Source organism: Eleutherodactylus coqui, chromosome 5 (assembly GCF_035609145.1).
Source record: "Eleutherodactylus coqui strain aEleCoq1 chromosome 5, aEleCoq1.hap1, whole genome shotgun sequence".
NCBI classification, from domain to species: Eukaryota; Metazoa; Chordata; class Amphibia; order Anura; family Eleutherodactylidae; genus Eleutherodactylus; species Eleutherodactylus coqui.
In genome coordinates this window covers 164,505,404-164,525,644 of record NC_089841.1, presented here as the reverse complement: position 1 = coordinate 164,525,644, position 20,241 = coordinate 164,505,404, and the positions used below count along the sequence as shown (strand labels likewise).

The following is a 20,241-nucleotide window of genomic DNA, read 5'->3' as shown; positions in this document are numbered from 1 at the left end:
CATGTATTTCAATGGGGGTCTCCTGGCTTCGAGGGGTGTTCTGTCCATGGCTTCTTAGACTGGAATGTGATCGCTCATCTATTCTTTTAGACCCCTCAATGGAGCTCTAGCATGTTCTTAGTTCTATCATAAGGGATCACTGACAACAATTTGTAGGAGCATTGGAGGAGATAGATAACAATGTCAGACCTACAAGTAAATCGTTCCTCAATCAAGTACTTTCTACCCTATAAGGGCGCCTACCCACTTGCGATTTCTTTTTCCTGTGATATTTTGCGTTTTTTCTCAAGAGCAATTAGTATAGAATGTGTTCTTGTCCATCTGGGGTTTTTTTCCGTTTTGTGGGGTTTTTTCACATAGGAACTGTCAGTTGCATATGTCTCCTTATTTTTCTCTTAATGCACCCATGATCATCAATGGAGGGCTGCAAAAAACGCCACGAAAAACGCGGAAAACGTAGCGTTTTTCACTCGCGAAAATCGGCAACGCAAGTGGGTAGGCGCCCTTAGGATGAAAAAGCGTATTACCATGGATTATACTACTGTGGTGAATACAAGGCAGGAGAGGTTACCACACTTCAGTTGCGCTAAAGACCATCTGCATGTCCTGTTTCAGCTTACTACACACATCAGACTTCACCAAACTGTCTCTAAATGCCATAATTGGTGGATCCTGTAGGTTGGTACCCCTGGCAACCAACCTACAAGATCGAACAAACGATGCCCGACACTAGTGTCAGTGATGCTCACTCCTGCGCTGTTACACACAAACGAATATTGTTGGCATCGCTCAAAAGCACTACCGGAATTCCAACTGGACCTTAAATTCCTGGAGATCTCCCCACTTCAACCTCTTACTTAGATCATCCAACCGGTCACTTATATGTGCAGAATCCGAAACAATTGTTTTTATACGTAACCCCTCAAGATCTTAAGAAGGGAGTCCTGAGACAAATTCTTGCAGGGGTAAGATTAGTTACAGCTAGACACTGGAGAACATGTATGTTCAGTGCCGTCTCCATGTGATTAGCTCTCTGAATTTCACTTAATAATGCAAATGGAGGAATTGATAGCAGAACGACAGGATTGTTTGGATGTTTTTCTCCCATTATGGTTCACTTAGAAACATTTTGAGGAAACTCTGGAGTTTTTGGCTTTGATGGGCTAATTTTTATGGGTTCCCCCTAGTGTGCTGGCAGATGGATACTTGTATGCTTCCTATATTATGACCTCATCCCCCTTTTTTTCCCCTGTCTCTTCTTCTTTTTCCTTTTCTTTTTCCCTTCCTCTCTCTATCTATGTAACTATACAGGTTATTTGTTCGGTTTATTCTCTATATATGATAGACCTATATGGCCCCAGCATGGGAGCTAGTTCTATATTTAAATATGGGTTGATTTGTATTAGATGTATGCCAATGATAGCAGCTGTGTTCTTCTAGGCCTAGCTTGGGCAATAATTGCTTGACTGGCTCAGATGATGCCTTACTTTGTACGATATAGTTTCAATCATTCAGCAGCACGTGCCGCTTGCTCACGGCACCGAACATTTTATTTGCTGTATTGTTTTACTGTATTGTTAAAAATGTTAATAAAACCTGATTACATTTAGGCTGGCTGCACACTAACGGGTCGGATTCTTCATACGGGAGTCCGCAGCGGAATCCGACTTTGACTGCAGCCGGCGTCCACGCATACCTGCTTCTTGTCTTCTTTATTTATACTGCGAATGGCCGTCAGACATGTGCAGTACAGATATTTTGTTTAATGTTTGTTTCGTCCTGCGCCGTCGCTAGGTAATGATGCGGAATCTGCGATCTTTTCGCAATGTCAATTGCGGAAGGCCCACGGGTTGGACGGCTTCTATTTACTTCAATGCAAACCATCTGCGAAAAAATACAACATGCTGTGATTTTTTTTTCCACGAGCAGAAATCACAATCACGGTATCCTCCCGTGTGGATGACGATGGTGGATTCCGCAATCCAAATCTGGTTGCGTGCAGCCGGTCTTAAAGTTTGGCCTCCTACTTACAATATTCTCACATTATTTGGTGCTCTCCCTCCACATCTCATCAGAGTGTTAAGGCAGCAGAAATGCAGTCCTAAGCTCTTACTCACGACCTGAAGGTTGCAAGTTCAATCCCTGCATGGTTCGGGTAGCCGGCAAGAGGTTGACTCAGCCTTCCATCCTTCCGAGGTTGGTAAAATGAGTACCCTGCTTGGTGGGGGGGTGGTAATAAATAAATTACCTGAAAGCGCTGCAGAATAAGTTGGCGCTATACAAATAACAAGATTTTATTTATACTAAAACAGGTTAAACACACAGGAGATTCCCCTTGACATAACCAAGGAGGCCGAACAGTAGGATAGGTAATAAAAAGCAACTGAAAACCTCTCATCCACAAATTAGAAAGTAATGCTAAGACATCAATAACATTGACTACTGAGCAGTATGTCATCACAGAACGCCTGCTACTTATACAATTTATATTCCTATTAATACAATTGGTATTTTCTATCACACTGGATGCTCAAAAGACATCTCCATTTTAAAAATCTGTTAAGGCATAATAACCATAAAACGGATATGTCAGAACTTTCTCATTCAGTCAACTATTCTAATATAACCTTTACTGTGAGGAGACAATGCACTGATTCATTAAATGTTGTGCTTGTGCTTACCGCCCCCTTCATTGCTCTACTAAAAAGCGGGGGAGAACAATGTGAGGCCCAGACTCTGCGTGTTGTTCATATTAGTAGCTTTTTCTGATATGTAACATACCAGAAAAATACTTCTAGCCTAGAATGCAGGACAAAAGGCACAGCAATCGCCTTCTGGAGGATCAGACTGCCTGCAGGGTGAGGAGGTTGTACACATTTGCACAATTTTGTCTGTGCTTTAGATGGAATCGGTAATCATAAGCAGTTGAATCTCGGCATGAACCCTGTGATTAATCCATCTATAGAACCAGGAATCAGACCACGTACCTGCAATTTGACCATATAAGACCTGCAATTTGCAATGGTTGCTTGAGATTCTTTACCAACACACATTGAGGCTGCTACGTGGAGCCCTAGCCTAAGGGTAAATGCACATGGCACGCAGCCAATCACAGCGGCTATTTGGTGTGGATTTGCCGCTCCTGAGTTTACTTCAGATGCACAAAAGAAGAATTAAAAAATAAATGTTATTGAAATCCACAACTGCGGATTTTGTGGTGGATCTACAGTAAAATCTGCAACAATACATTTCATTGTGGACTTACTATGGATTTTGTTTTTTCCCATTGAAATCAAAGGGGAAAATCCGCAACAAATTCACAATGTAAATCGACATGCTGTAGATTTAAGCCGACAGGTCAATTTTAGCATGGAAAATTTCTGCAGCATGTGGATCCCATTTGTTAAAATTTCACCTAAATTATCGTGCTTCTCCAAAAACAAGACCTACCCCGATAATAAGCCCTACTATGATTGGGTGTTGGGTGACTGGCCTACACATTTCCAGCCCTTGTCTGCCAATGCTGATGCTGTAGATATAGAAGGTTGCTTCTGTCTCTGAGCCGTGTGCTCTGCTGGGATCCCACTCCACCTGGCTGGATACTACAGGTGCCACCTGACCGTCATCTCCAGAAAGCTCTATCATGACTTACAGGCCGCCTGTCAACGTCATAATGCAAATCATCTTGTGGGTATTTAAAGACCTTATTCACATGACCGTATATACACAATTATTTAGCTGCGTCTATAAATTGGGCAAAAATCACGACCATCTGAGTCATTGGATTCCAATATATTCATTCAAATAAGCGATTTTTAGCTGCGTGAAAAAAAAATGCATCGGCATAAAATGCACATCGGCGGCCGTTTTTGGTCAGCGATTTTATTTGCTGCGTCCACAGATACGTCTTGCCCTATTTTTGGACAAGATACGCAGAATAAAAGGGAGGGGGAGGGAGTTACCTGCATCCAGCGCTGGAAAAAGATGACAGGCGACTGACTCTATTTAAACATTAACAATCATTTTAAGGACTTCTGCCGATCGAGAAATTTCCGAGCTGCCATATATTTTTTTGCCGATTCGCTGCAGCCCATGTGAACGGTAGAAAATACGCGACTAAAGATCGAGACTTGATCAAGGCTATTCTTCATTCATGCGATTTTACACTGCATATGGGCGACCGTAAGAACGCATTTGGTCGTGTGAAAGAGCCCTAAGGTGGTCTGTTCATTTTGAAGGCTTCTAACAATGATTTTATGCTGGCTTTATAATTTATGTATCTCGCCTTCCTCAGATGTCTAGCCACTTCGAAAGTAGAAAAAGGACAAGGAAGGTCCATCATAGAGAGTGTCTTCAGTGCCAGCAACCACTGCCAGTTGATTATGAGCCTGTCATACTGTATGCTGTTTTAGTGATGCACAGTCATCCTTTCAATTAGAAGCAAAGATTTGAGGAGGTGTCCTCTTTCTCACTCTTAGGCCCAATGTCCATGGGCGGATTTGAATTGCGGAATTCGCGTGGGACACCTGCACGGACAATCTGCAGTTAAAGCCACCCATAGGAAAGCATGGGGCGTCCGCACTTCAATTAACACCTGCGGATTTGATATGCGGATGCCACGCACGGAAAAGGAATCGCAGCATGCTCCATTTTACCACAGATTCCACACAGTGGATGGGCTCCATAGATCTCTATGGAAGCGAGCGATCCGCAATGCATCCACAATTCAATTACGGATGCAATGTAGATTTCTGCACAGATACCGCTCTGGGGAGGTGGGGATGGGGAGGAAGGCAGGTACTTTAGGTTTGCGATTTTTTTCCATGCGGACGATTTGCAGGGCATCCGCGTGGGGAAGAAAAAAAAAATTGCATCCGCAAGCATTTAAAAATTATTTCCGCACTGACACTTATTCTCCCAGACAGGTTCTTTCTCAACACCCACAGTAGAGGAATTTGTTGGGAAGGGTACCTCAGAATCTTAACCCAGTTTGCATATGGGAAACTGGATTTACTCCCAAGTTTTTCTAGTACCCAAGATGGGAAAGAAATGGAGACACATGATAGATTTCATCTACCTCAATTCCTTCAGAAGAGATTCCAGATGGAGTATATCAGATCTGTTATATCAGTCCCAGAGTTGTAAGATTATATGGTTACTATAAAGAGATGCAATATTACCATCTCACACAAGATTCCTCAGAGTCAGCATAGTAAATGTGTCCAAGAGATCCATCAACAATTCAGCTGTGTCCCAATCGGCCTCTCATTCACCTAGGGTGTTTATGACGGCAGCTCTGGTATATTGCAGAGACTTGCAATATACCTTACCTGAGTGATTGGTGAATAAAGGCCCCTTCAATAAATCTTCTGGCAACTGTCAGGCATACGAATCAGCATCGCTGGCTCTCAGTACGAAGGGCTACGAAAGTTCAAGGGATTTTAACATTTTCCATAAATGCTGTACCATAGGCCAACAACAATTTCAAGAAACTACAGTCAGACCTTTTGCATCAGCGGGTAAAAAATCCATTAAGTCTAGGTCAAATGATGTCCCTCAGTCCTTCTACTCAGACATTCAGTTGTTGGGGTTCTGTCTAAAGACTTTTTGGGGCAAGAGTCTCCACTCTCACTTTGGATGCTTCAGATTGGGGATGGGGTGCGCATGTGAGGGACACATGGATTCAGCACAGATGGAGACCTAGAGAGAGTCCTGTAGCCTTGAATCTCAAAGCCATCAGGCTGGCTTTACTCCATTTTGAACACATTCTCTTCAATCAAAACGTGTGAGTACAGACAGACAATCTGTCAGCTTCATTTTGCATAAACAAAGCAGGAAAGAACATGAAATTATCTTCTAGCAAGAGAGTGTTCTCATGACTGGAGAAGAACATGAGAAATTGGTCAGGTCTTCATATAAGGGAAGTCCTCAACACAAAGGCACACTGGCTAAGCCGGAATACACTCAAACTGGGAGAATGGTCTCTCAATTGGGATGTTTTTCATCTAATTACATCCACTTAGGGACTCTGCTCATAGATGCCTTTACATCAAGGAAAAACTCTCAACTTCCCAGATTTTGCTCCTTCACTCCATGGGATTTACCAGAAATTCTAGATGGGATGTTGTTCAACTGGACTCACAGGTTCCTGTATCTCTTTTCCTTGCAATACTGATACTGTCAGAAACCCCAGCAATATTGATTTTCCCCTTCCCACCATGCAGGGTCGGGTTTTATTTATTGTTAAAACTTTTAAGAGACAACCATCTGAAACTTGCTAGCAGACCAAACATCTTGATCCAGGAAGGTTTCTTCCATCCAGACGCAGCAAGTATGTCCAACAGCTGGAAATTGAGAGGAGATCATCAGAGGAATTAGAGCTTTCGGATATGGTTATCAATGCCATTCTACGGTAGTAGCTAGAAGACCTTCTATCCGCAAAATATATAGAAAAATTCAGCCCATTTTTTTCTTCCAATTCCAGCAAAATGCTTTGAAGCTTTCCAGCAAACCTTTAGTTAAAAGTTGTTTTTTTTATGGCAATTAAAAAGCTGAGATTATCTGTGCATTCTCCAGTTCCATCCTGGGATCCAGCTCTGGTCCTCAAATGTCTGGTGCTGCCTCTGAACCCTAGAGGAAACAGAACTCAAATACCTATCCTGGAAAACTGCCTTCTTGGTTACTATCACCTCGGTTAGGCATATAAGTAAACCCTAAGGCCACTCTCACACATGCACGTTTTAGTGCAATTACTGCGGCGTTTTGAGCTCCACGGTAATCATGGTAAAATGCCCCCACTGATTCCATTGGGGCCTCGTAGACATGCGCTCGAACACTGCGTTTTCAAGCCCTGTCTGCTCTATTTTGCAGTGTTTTTGCACTTTTTAACGCACCTCATCACCCATCACAATGATGGGGTGCAATAAAAACCGATGTCGGATACAGGCTACTTCGTCAAAAAATGGCGGTAGAATCACGGCAAAACACCGCGATCGAAATTGCAGCGTTTTGCTAACACGGTGTGTGAGAGTGGTCTAAATCCTTTCATGTAAACTTTCACACTTGAGAGGCCTGTCAAATTGCTTGTCCTCAGGACCATTCAATGTTGTCAACCAAAAGTGGCCTTTTCACTTAGAGCCCATTCATGTGGCGATTTTTCCATTTGTGTACTGTCCATGTATTTCACAGACAGAACACATACCCATTGTAGCCTATGAGGCTATTCACTCGTGTGAGTTTCACCGATGGGCCATGTGAAAAAAACCACAGTATGTCCTATTTTGATCCTTTTCACAAATATGAGTAGGTCATGCAAGTGTGCACTGTTCTGCACATCGGACAGCACACAGGCGCCCTATCAATGTGCTGTCCGATACGCGTTGTACCCGAGATTCTCAGATGCAATTTGCACAAGGTTGTCTAAATATGACCTTAACCAATAAATTTTCCTCCTGGTACTACAGACTGAGGATTCTCATTAGGACTTCCACCTCCTGATTGTGAGGAGACTGGTGCTATTTTATATAAAAAGGGGGAACAATTTAGAAAAGATTACCGTAAGCCCTTTTCCTTTAGTATGCCAATCCTAATAAAGGAAAGAAAGAAAGCAGAGCTACTTTTGCAAGTTGGATCAAGTTGGTGATTTCAGAAATATAGAAAATCTTTCTTCACCTCTTCAGTTCAGAGCACACTCAACTTGCTGGGCAGAAGCAAGTAATATCCCTCTAGACCGAATGTGTAAAGAGCTCCTTGGACATCTCCCTTGATCCTTGTAAGACAATATAGGCTAGACATCATAGCTTTGCAGGGTTCAATGTTTGACAAAACAGTGCTGCAAAAAGCTCCTCTGTTCCCTCGAATCTGGGAACTCCCGTGCTCCAGGCGGTGGCTCTCCATAGTGAGCTATTCAGCCTGCTGGACATGTCCCTGTATCCCAGCGCTCCTGCATGGGAGCTAGCACAGCTGACTCGCACACGGAGCGGCCAGCAGGGGGGCGGGGCAGTGCAGGAGATTTGTCTCCTCTCGCTCCCCCGCCCCTCTCCATTCACATAACAAAGGCGCCGTTCGCTATTAGCAGCACAAAAGATGAGCAATGACGATCATTGCTCATTGCGTAGTTTAAACAGCCGCCGTTCAATAGCGAACGGCGCCTGTGTTATGTCAATGGAGAGGGGCGGGGGAGCGAGAGGAGAGAAATCTCCTGCACTGCTCCGCCCCTGCTGGCCGCTCCGTGTGCGAGCCAGCTGTGCTAGCTCCCGTGCAGGAGCATCGTTTGCCCGACACTCGTCCAGTTTAAATGGGCCTTAAGTTGGCGCTATACAAATAAAGATTATTATTATTATTATTATTAACCTACCACTCTCGCGTTCCAAATTTTTCCTGAGCTACACCAATTCTCTGGAATGCCCTACCCCGAACAATCAGGCTAATCCCCAATGACCACAGTTTTCAGCATGCCCTAATAACAGGATTCAATTTGGGGTACATACATTTTTTGATCACTCTTGAAGGATAGGGTAACAATAAAAACGGTAACCTTTTCATTCTGTACTTTTTCTTTTATTTACAGCATTCACTGTGTGGGATAAATAGCACAATATTCTAATAATTCAAACTTTTACAAACATAACCATGCCAAATATGTTTTTTTTCATTGTTTAGATATTCTTACTAGAAAAATGGGAATTTTTTTTCAACTTTTAATATTTTTTTAATGTTTAAAAAATATATTTAAAAAAATTTATAATATTTCTTTAGCATTTTTTTAGTCCCCACAGGGGAGTTTAACTTATAATTACTTGCACTATATACGGCAATACTTCAGTATTGACGTTTATAGTACTTTTTACTGTTGCCTATTAAGCCCTGCCACACAGCTTAATGTCACAGGCAGGGCTTAATGATTCAATATCATAGGTCTATGAGTGGCAAAAGTATGTGAACCTTTAGAATTAGCAGATAATTTGAAGGTGATATTGGAGTAAAGTGTTTTCAATCAATGGGATGACAATCAGTTATGAGTAGACGACCTGCTTTATTTAAAGAACAAGACTCTATCTTAGGCCTTGCTCAGATGAGCGTACTTCTTAGCGCATTATAGGCGCATAAAGAGATTGTGTCTAATAGAACCAATGGTTTCCTATGGAACTGTTCAGATGAAGGAATTTTAAACGCGCAGAAAGCTCGCACCTATCAAAGATAGAAGATGCGTGGGAAAAGCTCACATCTAAGGCTGCATTCACACAAATGTATATCGGCTCGGTTTTCACGCCAAGCCGATATACGTCGTCCTCATCTGCAGGGGGGGAGGATGGAAGAGCCAGGAGCAGGAACTGAGCTTCCGCCCCCTCTCCGCCTCTCTGCACTATTTGCAATGGGGAGAGGCGGGACAGGGGCGGGGCTAATTCTCAGAACTTATGTTTGTGTAAGTGTATTAGACTCCTCCAGTCCACAGTCAGACAGACTCGTGTACAAATGGAGGAAATTCAAGACCATTATCACCCTCCCAAGGAGTGGTCAACTAACAAAGATCACACCAGGAGCAAGGCGTATAATAGTCAGTAGGATAATGGACAACAACAGTATGCATGGCAGGACTGCAAGTAGAAAGCAGCTGCTCTCCAATAAGAAAATTGCTGTACGTCTGCAGAAGGCTATTGGAACAACGTTTTGTGGATAGATGAGACCAAAATGATGCTTTTTTGGCCTAAATGTGAAGTGTTATGTTTGGGGAAAAAACTGCATTACAGCATAAAAACCTCATACCATCTGTGAAAACAGTGGTGGTCATGTCATGTTTTGGACCTGTTTTGCTTCTTCTATGCCAGGACGGCTCTCCGTCATTGATGGAACATCGAATTCAGAATTGTACTAGCAAATTCTAAAGGAAAATGTCAAGATATCTGTCTGTGAGCCGAATCTCAAGAGCATGTAGGTCATGCAGAAACACAACGACCCAAAGCGCACAAGTCGTTCTACAAAAGAATAGTTAAAGAAGAAGAAAGGTAAAGTTTTGGAATGTCAAAGTCCTGACCATAATCCTATAGAAATGTTGTGGAAGGACTTAAAGCAGGCAGCTCATGGGCGGAAACCCACCCAATTCCTCCAAGCTGATGTGCAGGACTAATCAGCAATTACCGGAAACATTTATATAGTTATTGCTGCACAAGGTGGTCACAACAGATACTGAAAGCAAAGGTTCACATACTTTTGCCACTCGCAGACACGTGATGGTGGATCATTTTCCTCAATAAATAAATAAATGACCAAGTCTAATATTTTTGATTCACTTGATTTGGTTCCCTTTATCTACTTTTAGGATTTGTGTGAAATTCTGATGTAGTTCTGAACACAGTTGGGTTTTATTATGTTACCTGATGAAGGCACAGTTCCAGTGACGTAGTGTAATGTACCTGTAATAAAAATTTAAAATACATTCAGAAATGTATTTTAATGCAATAGTAACATTAAAGTATAGGGAACAAACTATATATATATATATACATACATATGACTGTAAAAATATTACGTAGAAGCACTGATAGTCCAAAGTAAATCTAAATACAAAACTGTTTATCATTGTGGGGTGGATTTAACTTTGAATAATATTTGTAGTGGGACAACCCCTTTAAGGCCCTTCCACATGGATAGAGGAAAGGGCGCAAACATTTTTTGCGAATATTTATTTTATCGATCATCGGCGCATGTAGAAGTGCGCACGATCAGCTGAATTATCTCTTTTATGCGAACACAACAACGCTTGCTCGTTGGCAGTTAGTTCCTCCATGTAAACAGGGATATATGCTGCTGACGAACGTGTTCTGTATGCTGACGAACGATCGTATATGCGCTCACTTGTCACCATACCAATGATCCTGTCGCCTGTGAGCCGTGCCAGTCGACATGCTTTGTTAATCAGTGCCGTTTACACCGGCCTAAGAATTGTTTGGTGTAAAAGGGCCCCTACTTATTCCAAAGTCATTAAAGGGGTTGCTCAGAATTAGGCCTCCCTCACACAGGCGTTTGCAAAAACGCAGCCAAGGAAGCTGAAAACTTTTCTTCAGACTTGCTGGGATAGCAACTTGCGTTTAACGCTACAAAAACGCAGTACAAAGCTGGGTCGTGTTTTCAGCACAGCTGAAACCGCTGCCCATTCATTTCAATGGGAGACACAGGGCTGAAAACGGCCAATAATAGAACATGGAATAGAAAAAACGCCTGTGTGAAGGAGGCCTTAGAAAAACATGGCTGCTTTTTTCCAAACACAGCACCACCCTGGTCCGTGGGTTATGTCTGGTATTGCAGCTCAGCTACAATTCACTTCAATGGAACTGAGCTGCAATACCATACACAACCCCATGGACAAGGATGATGCTATGTTTGGAAGAAAGCAGCTATGTTTTGTTTTTTTTTAAACCTGGAGAGCCCCTTTAAGACTCCATGAGAAAAACAAACTAATTTGCATTGCACGCTGCATTTTTGAGGCGCTATACCCAATAAGGGGTATTCTGGGCACAGACTAAGATCTTAATACCTAATGTACATCACCACAATAAGTCATTTCGTAATTGGATCACTGTAGCTTTCTTCATTTTCTATGTCACGTGACCCTCTGCTTGAAACATATCTCCACTCTCTCTTATGTCTTATCCCTTTTTGCTACTTCCTCCACTGCCCATAGCCCTCAGCATCCTGTGAGCAGTGCATTATGGGAGGACAGGAGGAGAAGGATGGCACTGTATTGCTCATGTGCAGGTCAGAATGCTGAAAGGCTTTATCTGCCTACTTCAGCAGCTTTCTCCGGCCCTCTCAGTGAGAGGGAGGTTGGTTCTAGTAAGGTGCAGGACCTGTGATCTGAGGAAGGAGCTACAGTGCTGGCCAGTAATTAATCTTTATGCATGCTAGAAGTTGTATGCATGCAAACACATCGGCGTCTCAGTGGCTGTACAGGATGAATAAGAGGGTCTAGGTCAGAGATGGCGAACCTTTTAGAGACCGAGTGCCCAAACTGCAGCCCAAAACCCACTTATTTATCACAAAGTGCCAACACGTCAGGGGGCGGGGCGTATCACAACGTATGATTTTGCCTCCGTCATTATAAAAAGGAAAGAGCTGTTTCAAAATTGACAGGGTGCAGATTTTGACTGCTTTTTGGATGTAGAATTTTCCACGAAAATTTTTGCTGAGGACATTCTGTAGCATTTCCGCCACGTGTAAACATACCCCGGTAGTAATAGTATCCCCATAACGGCCCCAGTAGTAATAGTGACACCCCACAGTGGCCCCAGTGGTAATAGTGGCATCTCACAGCGACCCCAGTGAGCTTACATAATGTGTTTCTGGCACCTTATGCCTTATGTGGGTCCATCACATGAATTCGGCACCCACAAGCTTTCAGCGCTTCCGCTGATGTCTAGTCCATTGCGCTGAGATCTGTTCTATCATCCGGCCCTGACTACAGATGGGCTGGCGAATAAAGCTGTCATGCCTGAGCATGCGCAGTCACAACATCTTCAACTACGCATGCTGTCTTTCTGTAAACGAACATCAAGAGCGTTTCTCTGGTGCCAATTGGTAGTTGTAGGTGAGCTGTGGCACCAGTGTTTACAGTGGAAGTGACACATGTAAACACTGATGCGGACCAGTGGGGGGCAGTATGAGAGAGAAAGTCAGTGTGATTTATTGAGAGAAGGTAATGGGTGGTGTTATTGACATATACTGGACTTATGTAAACCCTTTTGGCAGATTCATATATGACCTGGAAAACCCATAATTTTGGTTAAAGAAGGGCACACTAGTACTTTTACTTTGTAACTGAGATATCAAATCCACTAAAGCAAATGCAGTCACATCTAGGGGCAGCGCGTTATTGAGTAGGAGGAGTTGCACAGTGATACAGTTGTGGGAAAAGATTCAGTATAACTTGAAATGTATCAGTCTAAACCTCTGCTCATTATGGGCTTAGGAGTCCCTTGGGTGGTCCTACAGGGTGACTGACAGCCTTCCCTGTGTGCACTGAGAGAAACCAGGCGATCATCGAGTAGAACTGCCCACTGGGTGCCTAAGCTCAGAATAAACTGAGGTTTTGATCAATAAATTACAAATAATGCTGAATGTCTCCCCATAAAACATTGTGGCAGATTCATAAAAGCTTTTACGCCACTTCCTGGCATAAGAAACAAAATCACAACTTTTTGCACAAACATTTCCAAGCATTTTTGCGCAAACATTTTGGGCTATATATCTGAGAAGGCGCAGGAGCTGCCGGGATCTATTGAGTACATGAAATGTTTTAAGTGCACGGTGCAGCAGAGGAAATCATACTAAACCCGGCGTCACAAATGTTGGACTTTCTACATTTCCTTCTGCTCCAATGCTTCAAACTCAAAAATTACCGAGCAACCAATGGCTCTAAACTGAGAAATTTAGGGGCCAAATTCAATTTTTAGCTACAAATTTAAATAAATATATAATTAATGTTACAATAAAAAAGACTTACTGTACTATGGTTTATGGCACAATAAAATGATATATATATACACCCAGAGTGTTAGCCCCCTCAGCGGTATGATATACACATCCAGAGCATTCCCCCCAGCAGTAATATACACATCCAGAGTGCTAGCCCCCCCCCCCCCCAGTGGTATGATATACACATCCAGAGCATTCCCCCCAGCAGTAATATACACATCCAGAGTGCTAGCCCCCTCAGCGGTATGATATACACATCCAGAGCATATTCCCCCAGTGGTTCAACAATCACGTGTGTGTGTGTCCCTCCCCGTTGTATAATAATCATGTCCAGAGCATTACTCCATTCCCCATTACCAGGACGCTTACAGGCACATGGGTCAAGTCACAAATGGCGACAAGACTGAAAAATCTTGTCGACATTTGCAAAATTCTGGGCACTCTGAAAACCATTTTGGTTGCCATCTGGAGCCAGTGCTCTACAACATGCTGCCTGCAGATTGGACTGCATTTCCAACCAGATGGGTTCTCTTTAGCAGCATGACAATTAGACTGATCACATCAATTATGTCTGGAATATTACGTGAAAAATTAGAAACAAGTTCTGTTCTCAAATTGACATTGTTTGAAAGCTATTGTTTCATCACTATAGACATAATGATTATTGTTTACGTGTAGATACTTACTGAGAATCTATGAACACATTAGGAAGTCAAATTTAAAACTGTTGTCAACAAAGGGTAGGTCTCTAGTATTCCTGAAACAAGGGTGTGCTGTGTTTAATGAGGAGTCTGAGGTGTGGCAGGCGTCTAATGAATGTTAAGGGTGTTAAATCATCTTCAGCATTGCTACATGCCACGGTCTTCACTTCCCATCATCAGATGCATTGACTGCAAAGTAGATATGGAATCAAAGCAAATCCCTGCATCACAATGGCCAATATTTATTATACCCCTTTAACTACCAGATATTTTTCATTCTCATTTTTTTCATCTTAGCCTTTCAAGGGCTACAACTTTGTACTTTTCCGTTGTACTTGTACTTTTCCATACATCATTTTTTTTTGGGCTTGGGGGGGGGGGGGGGGGTTGCTTTTGCGTTGTTCATGGTGCAGTAAAAATGGCATATGAAGTATATCCTATGGGTCAGTACCATTATGACTATACTATGTTTTTAATACCTTTTTTATAAAATTGAAAACTGTTTTATTATTTAAAAAATTGCTTATTCCATATTCTGAGCCCCATAACTCTTATTCTTCTGTGAATGGGGGTATGAGGGGTCATTATTTGCGGGACGAACGGTAGTTTCGATTGCTACCATTTTTGGGTACAAACACTTGCATTATGTATTTCTTTTGACAGCTTTCACCATGTGGGATAAATACGGCCTTACTTAAATAGTTGGGCTTTTTCAGACACAGTAACACCAATTATTTTTATTTTCTTATATTGTTTACATTGTTTTGTGGGGGAAAAGGGGAAACAAATTACAATTTTTTTAATATTGTTAATTTCTTCACTTTTGAAAATGTATTTGACCTAATTTTATGATTGTGTGATCACTTCTATAGTATACTGCAATACTTCAGTATTGAAGTATATGGTTTTTTAAACGTTCAACTAGCCGCACGTAGAATTTAATATGGTTAAATACATGGGAGCCCTGGGAGCCTTCACTAGGGCTAAGCTTACCATGGCAACCATTAGCACCCCACAGTCACATCATGGGGCCCAATAGTTAGTCGGAGGAAGGACCCCCTCTGGCTCACATCCTATATACTGCGGTAAGAATTGACAGTGCATATAAGCTATGAAACTGATTGGAGCTAGCCCCAATTGAGTTGTGTGTCAGCTGTCTCAAATAGCCGGCACCCGCTGGATATGCAGTGCTTTTGAGCCCACTTTATACCCAACCCACACCTCTGCTTCGGTCACGCGAATTTTGGTGCGCATGCGTTTTGTGCAAAAACATGCGCAGCAAAAGAACACCCGTCTGACTGAGCCCTTACAGGCTTCATGGGAGCGTGTGCTGTCTGTGGAATTACAGAATTTAATTTCCTTTATCACCAAAGGCTTCTGTGCTCTGTTCCTTCCCCATACTTTACACTGCAGTTCAAATAACAACTTCCTGCAATATTTAAAGTGTAAGAGTGAGGCTACATTCACACGTGTGAGTGCAATATTGCGCTTGCCAATGTACGTTTCTCACGTGGATGCAAGGAGTTTTTCATTTCTGTGAAATTGCAATTCTCAGGCACATGTTTCATGAGCATTAGAGGATCATGTTTCCCATTGTTTTTAATGGGAAACACCACATTGCACGGCATGTGATGTCTTTAAAGGTCCCATTGAAATTAATGGGTGAGATTTTCCGAGAGAATGTCAAAAAGTAGGACATTCAAAAGAATGGAGTTCAAAGTCGCACGAGTTTCGTGCTCATGTACATGGAGATTAGCCTATCAATTGTTTTTGTACACGATCCCCCAGGGTCAATATAGCTCACTTAAAGACTCATAAAAGTGTTCAAAAGCAGAACAAGGTGGCTAAAACCAGCTTGTTAGGGAGTGTAAAATGAAGTCATGTATTCAAATGTCATAGAAAACCTTGACTGTGATTTGACACAAAATGCTTAAGGCCTCTCACACGGGCGCTTTTTACAGCAATTAAGGCGAAGTTTTGAACGCAGCGGTGATCAGGGTATTACGCTCCCATTGAGATCAATGAGGCCTTGCAGACATGCGTTCCATCACGGCGCTGGACGGTGCTATCCAGTGCCGCGATTTTCGAGAGCGGCCTGCTTTATCTTTGGCCGTGAAGTGCACCTCATCGCCCTTCACAATGATGGCTTGCACTACAACACGCTGTCAAACACAGGGAGCTGCGGGCGAAAACGAAAGTAAAATTGCGGCAAAGTTGCGTCTATGTGTGAGAGAGACCTAAGCTACTTATAACTGTATGACTGTTATCACAGTTATCCTCTATATAAACTATGCAAATAATAAACACGCTTCAGAAGAGCCTAGTAACATCACTTGACTGTTTCCCACTGTGCTCTTCTCCGATGCATCATATTTACAATTAGGCGCATCAGGTTGATAATCACCTACATTGGAATGAGTACGGTAACAACTGTCAGAATATTTTTTCAGCCAATGATGGGTCTCTCATGATAGGTCATCAATATCAAATCACAGATCAGTGGAGTTCCAGTACTCAGCACCCTCACCAATCAGCTGTTTCTCAGAGCTGTTGCACATTGGAGCTAGCACAGTACACTGCAGTACACGGTGCAGTAATCAGCAGGCTCACTGCCAGAATTGGAAGCCTGCAATACCATTCCAGGCTGCTGTACAGAGCTTGGGGAACACCTGATCCATAGAAGTGCCTGCGGATCTGAAAAAGAAATAGCCTGGAAAAATACATCTGAACCTTCTGATTTCTGAAGAGTCAGCCAACGAATGTGTACGGCGATCCACTAACGACCCACGGCCTTGCATGGCCGATACAGAAATACGGGGCATGCTGGAATGGAAAAAAAAACATAAATGCTCTGCTATTGATTTTCAAGGGCCAATAAATAAAAGGTAATGCAAAAATGTTGCGTTCCACCAAAAGCTATGGTGCGTTCAGTTGTTGCTGTGGATTTTGTCGCAGATTCTGGTGCGGATCTGCAGCAGATTTCACTCTTTCAATTTGAAGGGGTGAAATCAGCTGCGTATCTGAACCAACATTCGCGACAAAACGTGCAGCAAATCGGCAACGTGTAAATACACTCAAAGCGGGACTATTGACGGAACCTTCCCCTTTATCTATCTTCCACACGCGGGGTGCGGTTCCCTGGCGCTCTGCGGAAATGGTCCATGATGAATTCCACGCTCCACCCAGATGAGGATAAAAAAACAATTGTTTATTCTTTTAATGGAGTGTCATGCGGCACGAGAGGTTCGGTGTAACCCGTGTGCTGTCCGATACAGGCTGCCGGCACCTTCTCATGTCCACGCGGAAAATTAGGCCTGCCGCGGATTCTCCATGCAGAATCCCGCAGTGGGTCTCTCCTTTCCCGGGGACTTGAGGCTAAAAAGAAGAATTTACTCACCTATCCGAACGCTGCAGACCTGCCCTCCGTCGCGGCCGGATCTTCTTTCTTCGGCCCGGCGGATGTGCTCGGCACGCCGGCAGCGAGCCGCGCGCATGCGCTGGGCACTCCACTTTTTTTTAACTCCTGCTCTCTGTGTGCGGAGAGCAGAAATTCAGGCGCGGGTGTACCGTGGATCTGGACGGCTTCCATAGGCTTCAATAGAGAAGCAGCATGCCGCGATTTTTTTCCCGCACACGCAATCCGCGCCTCAGGGAAAAATGATATCCACAGGTTTTTAACTACCTTTGGGTGTCCAATGCATCCCTATGGGGCACGGATCCGCGTGTGGGAAAAACGATGCGGATTTTAAATAATCTTTTTACCGTGTACATGAGGCCTGAGGCCTCATGTCAACAGGGAAAATCAGGCCCGCCGCGGATTCTCCATGCAGAATCCCACAGCGGGTCCCTCCTGCCCCGCGGACATGAGGCTAAAAAGAAGATTAAACTTACCTGTCCGGACACTGCGGATTTTCCCTCCGTCACGGCCGGATCTTCTTTCTTCGGCCCAGTGGATGTGCTCGGCACGCCGGCAGCGTGTCGTGCGCATGCGCCGGGCACTCCATTTTTTTAAACTCCTGCTCTCCCGCGCTGGAGAGCAGAAATTCAGGTACGGGTGTTCTGTGGATCCAGACGGCTTCCATAGGCTTCAATAGAGAAGCAGCATGTCGTGGGGGTTTTCCCGCACACGCAATCCGCGCCTGAAGGGAAAATGACATCCGCAGGTATTTAACTACCTGCGGGTGTCCAATGCATCCCTATGGGGCGCGGATCTGCGTGCAGGAAAAACGCTGCGCATTTAAAATCCCATTTATCCAGTGGACATGAGGCCTTATCCTCATTGTGATACAGACCAGAGTTTTTTCATGAATTCTGTGTCTGCGTGAAAAAACTGTATAGTGTGTGCCGCATCGCTGCATCATATGGGTCCACATGTCACCCATTGTTTTAACATACAACACGCGGATGAAAAACCTGCCAGTGCGTGGGAGGCCATATACAGGCGGGAGGTAGATCCAGCAGCTGTGGGCTCCTCTCTCTGCCTCCCTGCTGTATAACACTCATCCTGCTCTTAGGTCGCATACTCCATGCTGTGAATTATGGGTCCCACTGCTCGGAACGTTTCCGTCTACTCCATATTCTACAGTGTTGTTATTACATAAGCCTCACTGCTGAAGACGTAACACCCAAAGCATCAATCATCCCAACTGTCAGCAGAGATGTACAGCCACATTCCCTCCGTGCGTGCGTTACCTTGGAGACGCCGCCTGAAGCACAGTCCCGCCAGTTGCTGTATGTGTCTCCATGGTGATGGACGCCAGTCCGCGGGGCATTATGGGATGAAACACAGCGCCGAAGAAAAAGCCGGGGACTGATTTACTACCCAACCAATGAAAATACGAGTGGGTGAAAATCAGACCAATCAGAAGCAGCGTGGGAAGCAAGGTGGTAAGTAATAGAGGCTGCAGTGCGGCGCGCACCAGTGTGGGAGCTAACCCTGCTGCTGAAACACGCCTCTTCTCCTGTGAGACAGCGCTGCTATTAGAAGCCGAGGAGACTACCTGACACAGTAAGTGGTTTTTGCTTTGGTGGGCTGAATCATTTGGCTCGGTTCACCGACTTATGGATGGGATGGGAGTGAGCTTTATACACCCTTACTGATCCGCCCCTGTATTATTACTAGGCCAGCATGTCTGAGAGGAAAGCGGTCATCAAGAATGCTGACATGTCCGAAGAGATGCAGCAGGACGCCGTGGAGATCACCACCCAAGCCCTGGAGAAATTCAACATCGAGAAGGATATAGCAGCGTGTATCAAGAAGGTGAGTGGGATCTCCGATGGGCGTCTGTATGTAGAGGCTGGTGCCTCTGATCACATAGTCCCAGCTTACCATCCTTGCCTTATAACGGCTGGCATGGTGACCAGCTTGTGTGCCCTGCTTCTAGAAGGTTCCACAACTTTCCTTGCTGATGACTGTTTGTATTGTATGATGTGTGTTATCACGACTCTTCAATGTCATTTTTTTTTTCCTCCAGGAGTTTGACAAGAAGTACAACCCTACATGGCACTGCATTGTGGGCAGGAATTTTGGCAGCTATGTGACACACGAGACCAAACACTTCATTTACTTCTATTTGGGTCAAGTTGCCATCCTTCTGTTTAAATCGGGCTAGATGTATGCGGATGAAGCAATGGACTGTTGGAGTAAAGTCAGGTTTGAAGGAACAATCCCTCTCCACCCAACTAAGTGTTCCTTGTCTTACATTTGGGACTCAAATGTTACTTGTACTGCCCTGTTTTCATACTGGTGATAAAGCGCTCTTGGGAAAAAGAAATAAAACTGTATTTATTTTGTAAAAGCTTCTTCCTTTTTTTTTTTTCCCCCTCAAATCCTTACAAAGCTTATGCTGAATTGATGACTGATGCTTGGTAATGTCTTCTGTTAACCCCAATTGTTCTACATTGAATCTGATAGATGCAAAACCTGATCTGTTAACAAAGCGTGTCTTGTCTTAAGACGGCTCATGAATCCTTATACCAAACGTCCTACATGGCAGTATATTGCATTAATTCTAAAATAACACCCCGCCCCTTGGGAGTGACTGACATATAGCCTGCGTGATAGGTGGAT

At 43.7% G+C, this 20,241-nt stretch overlaps 1 protein-coding gene across 1 annotated transcript; it reads left to right on the top strand.

The window, feature by feature from the left end:
• Positions 1–19,029: 19,029 nt before the first annotated feature.
• On the top strand, positions 19,030–19,969 carry DYNLL1 (dynein light chain LC8-type 1). Its single transcript, XM_066603640.1, has 3 exons — positions 19,030–19,179; positions 19,294–19,431; positions 19,646–19,969. The coding sequence occupies exons 2-3, from the start codon at positions 19,300–19,302 to the stop codon at positions 19,781–19,783; spliced, it is 270 nt and encodes an 89-aa protein (XP_066459737.1). The 5' UTR covers positions 19,030–19,179; positions 19,294–19,299; the 3' UTR covers positions 19,784–19,969.
• The last annotated feature ends 272 nt before the right edge of the window (positions 19,970–20,241 follow it).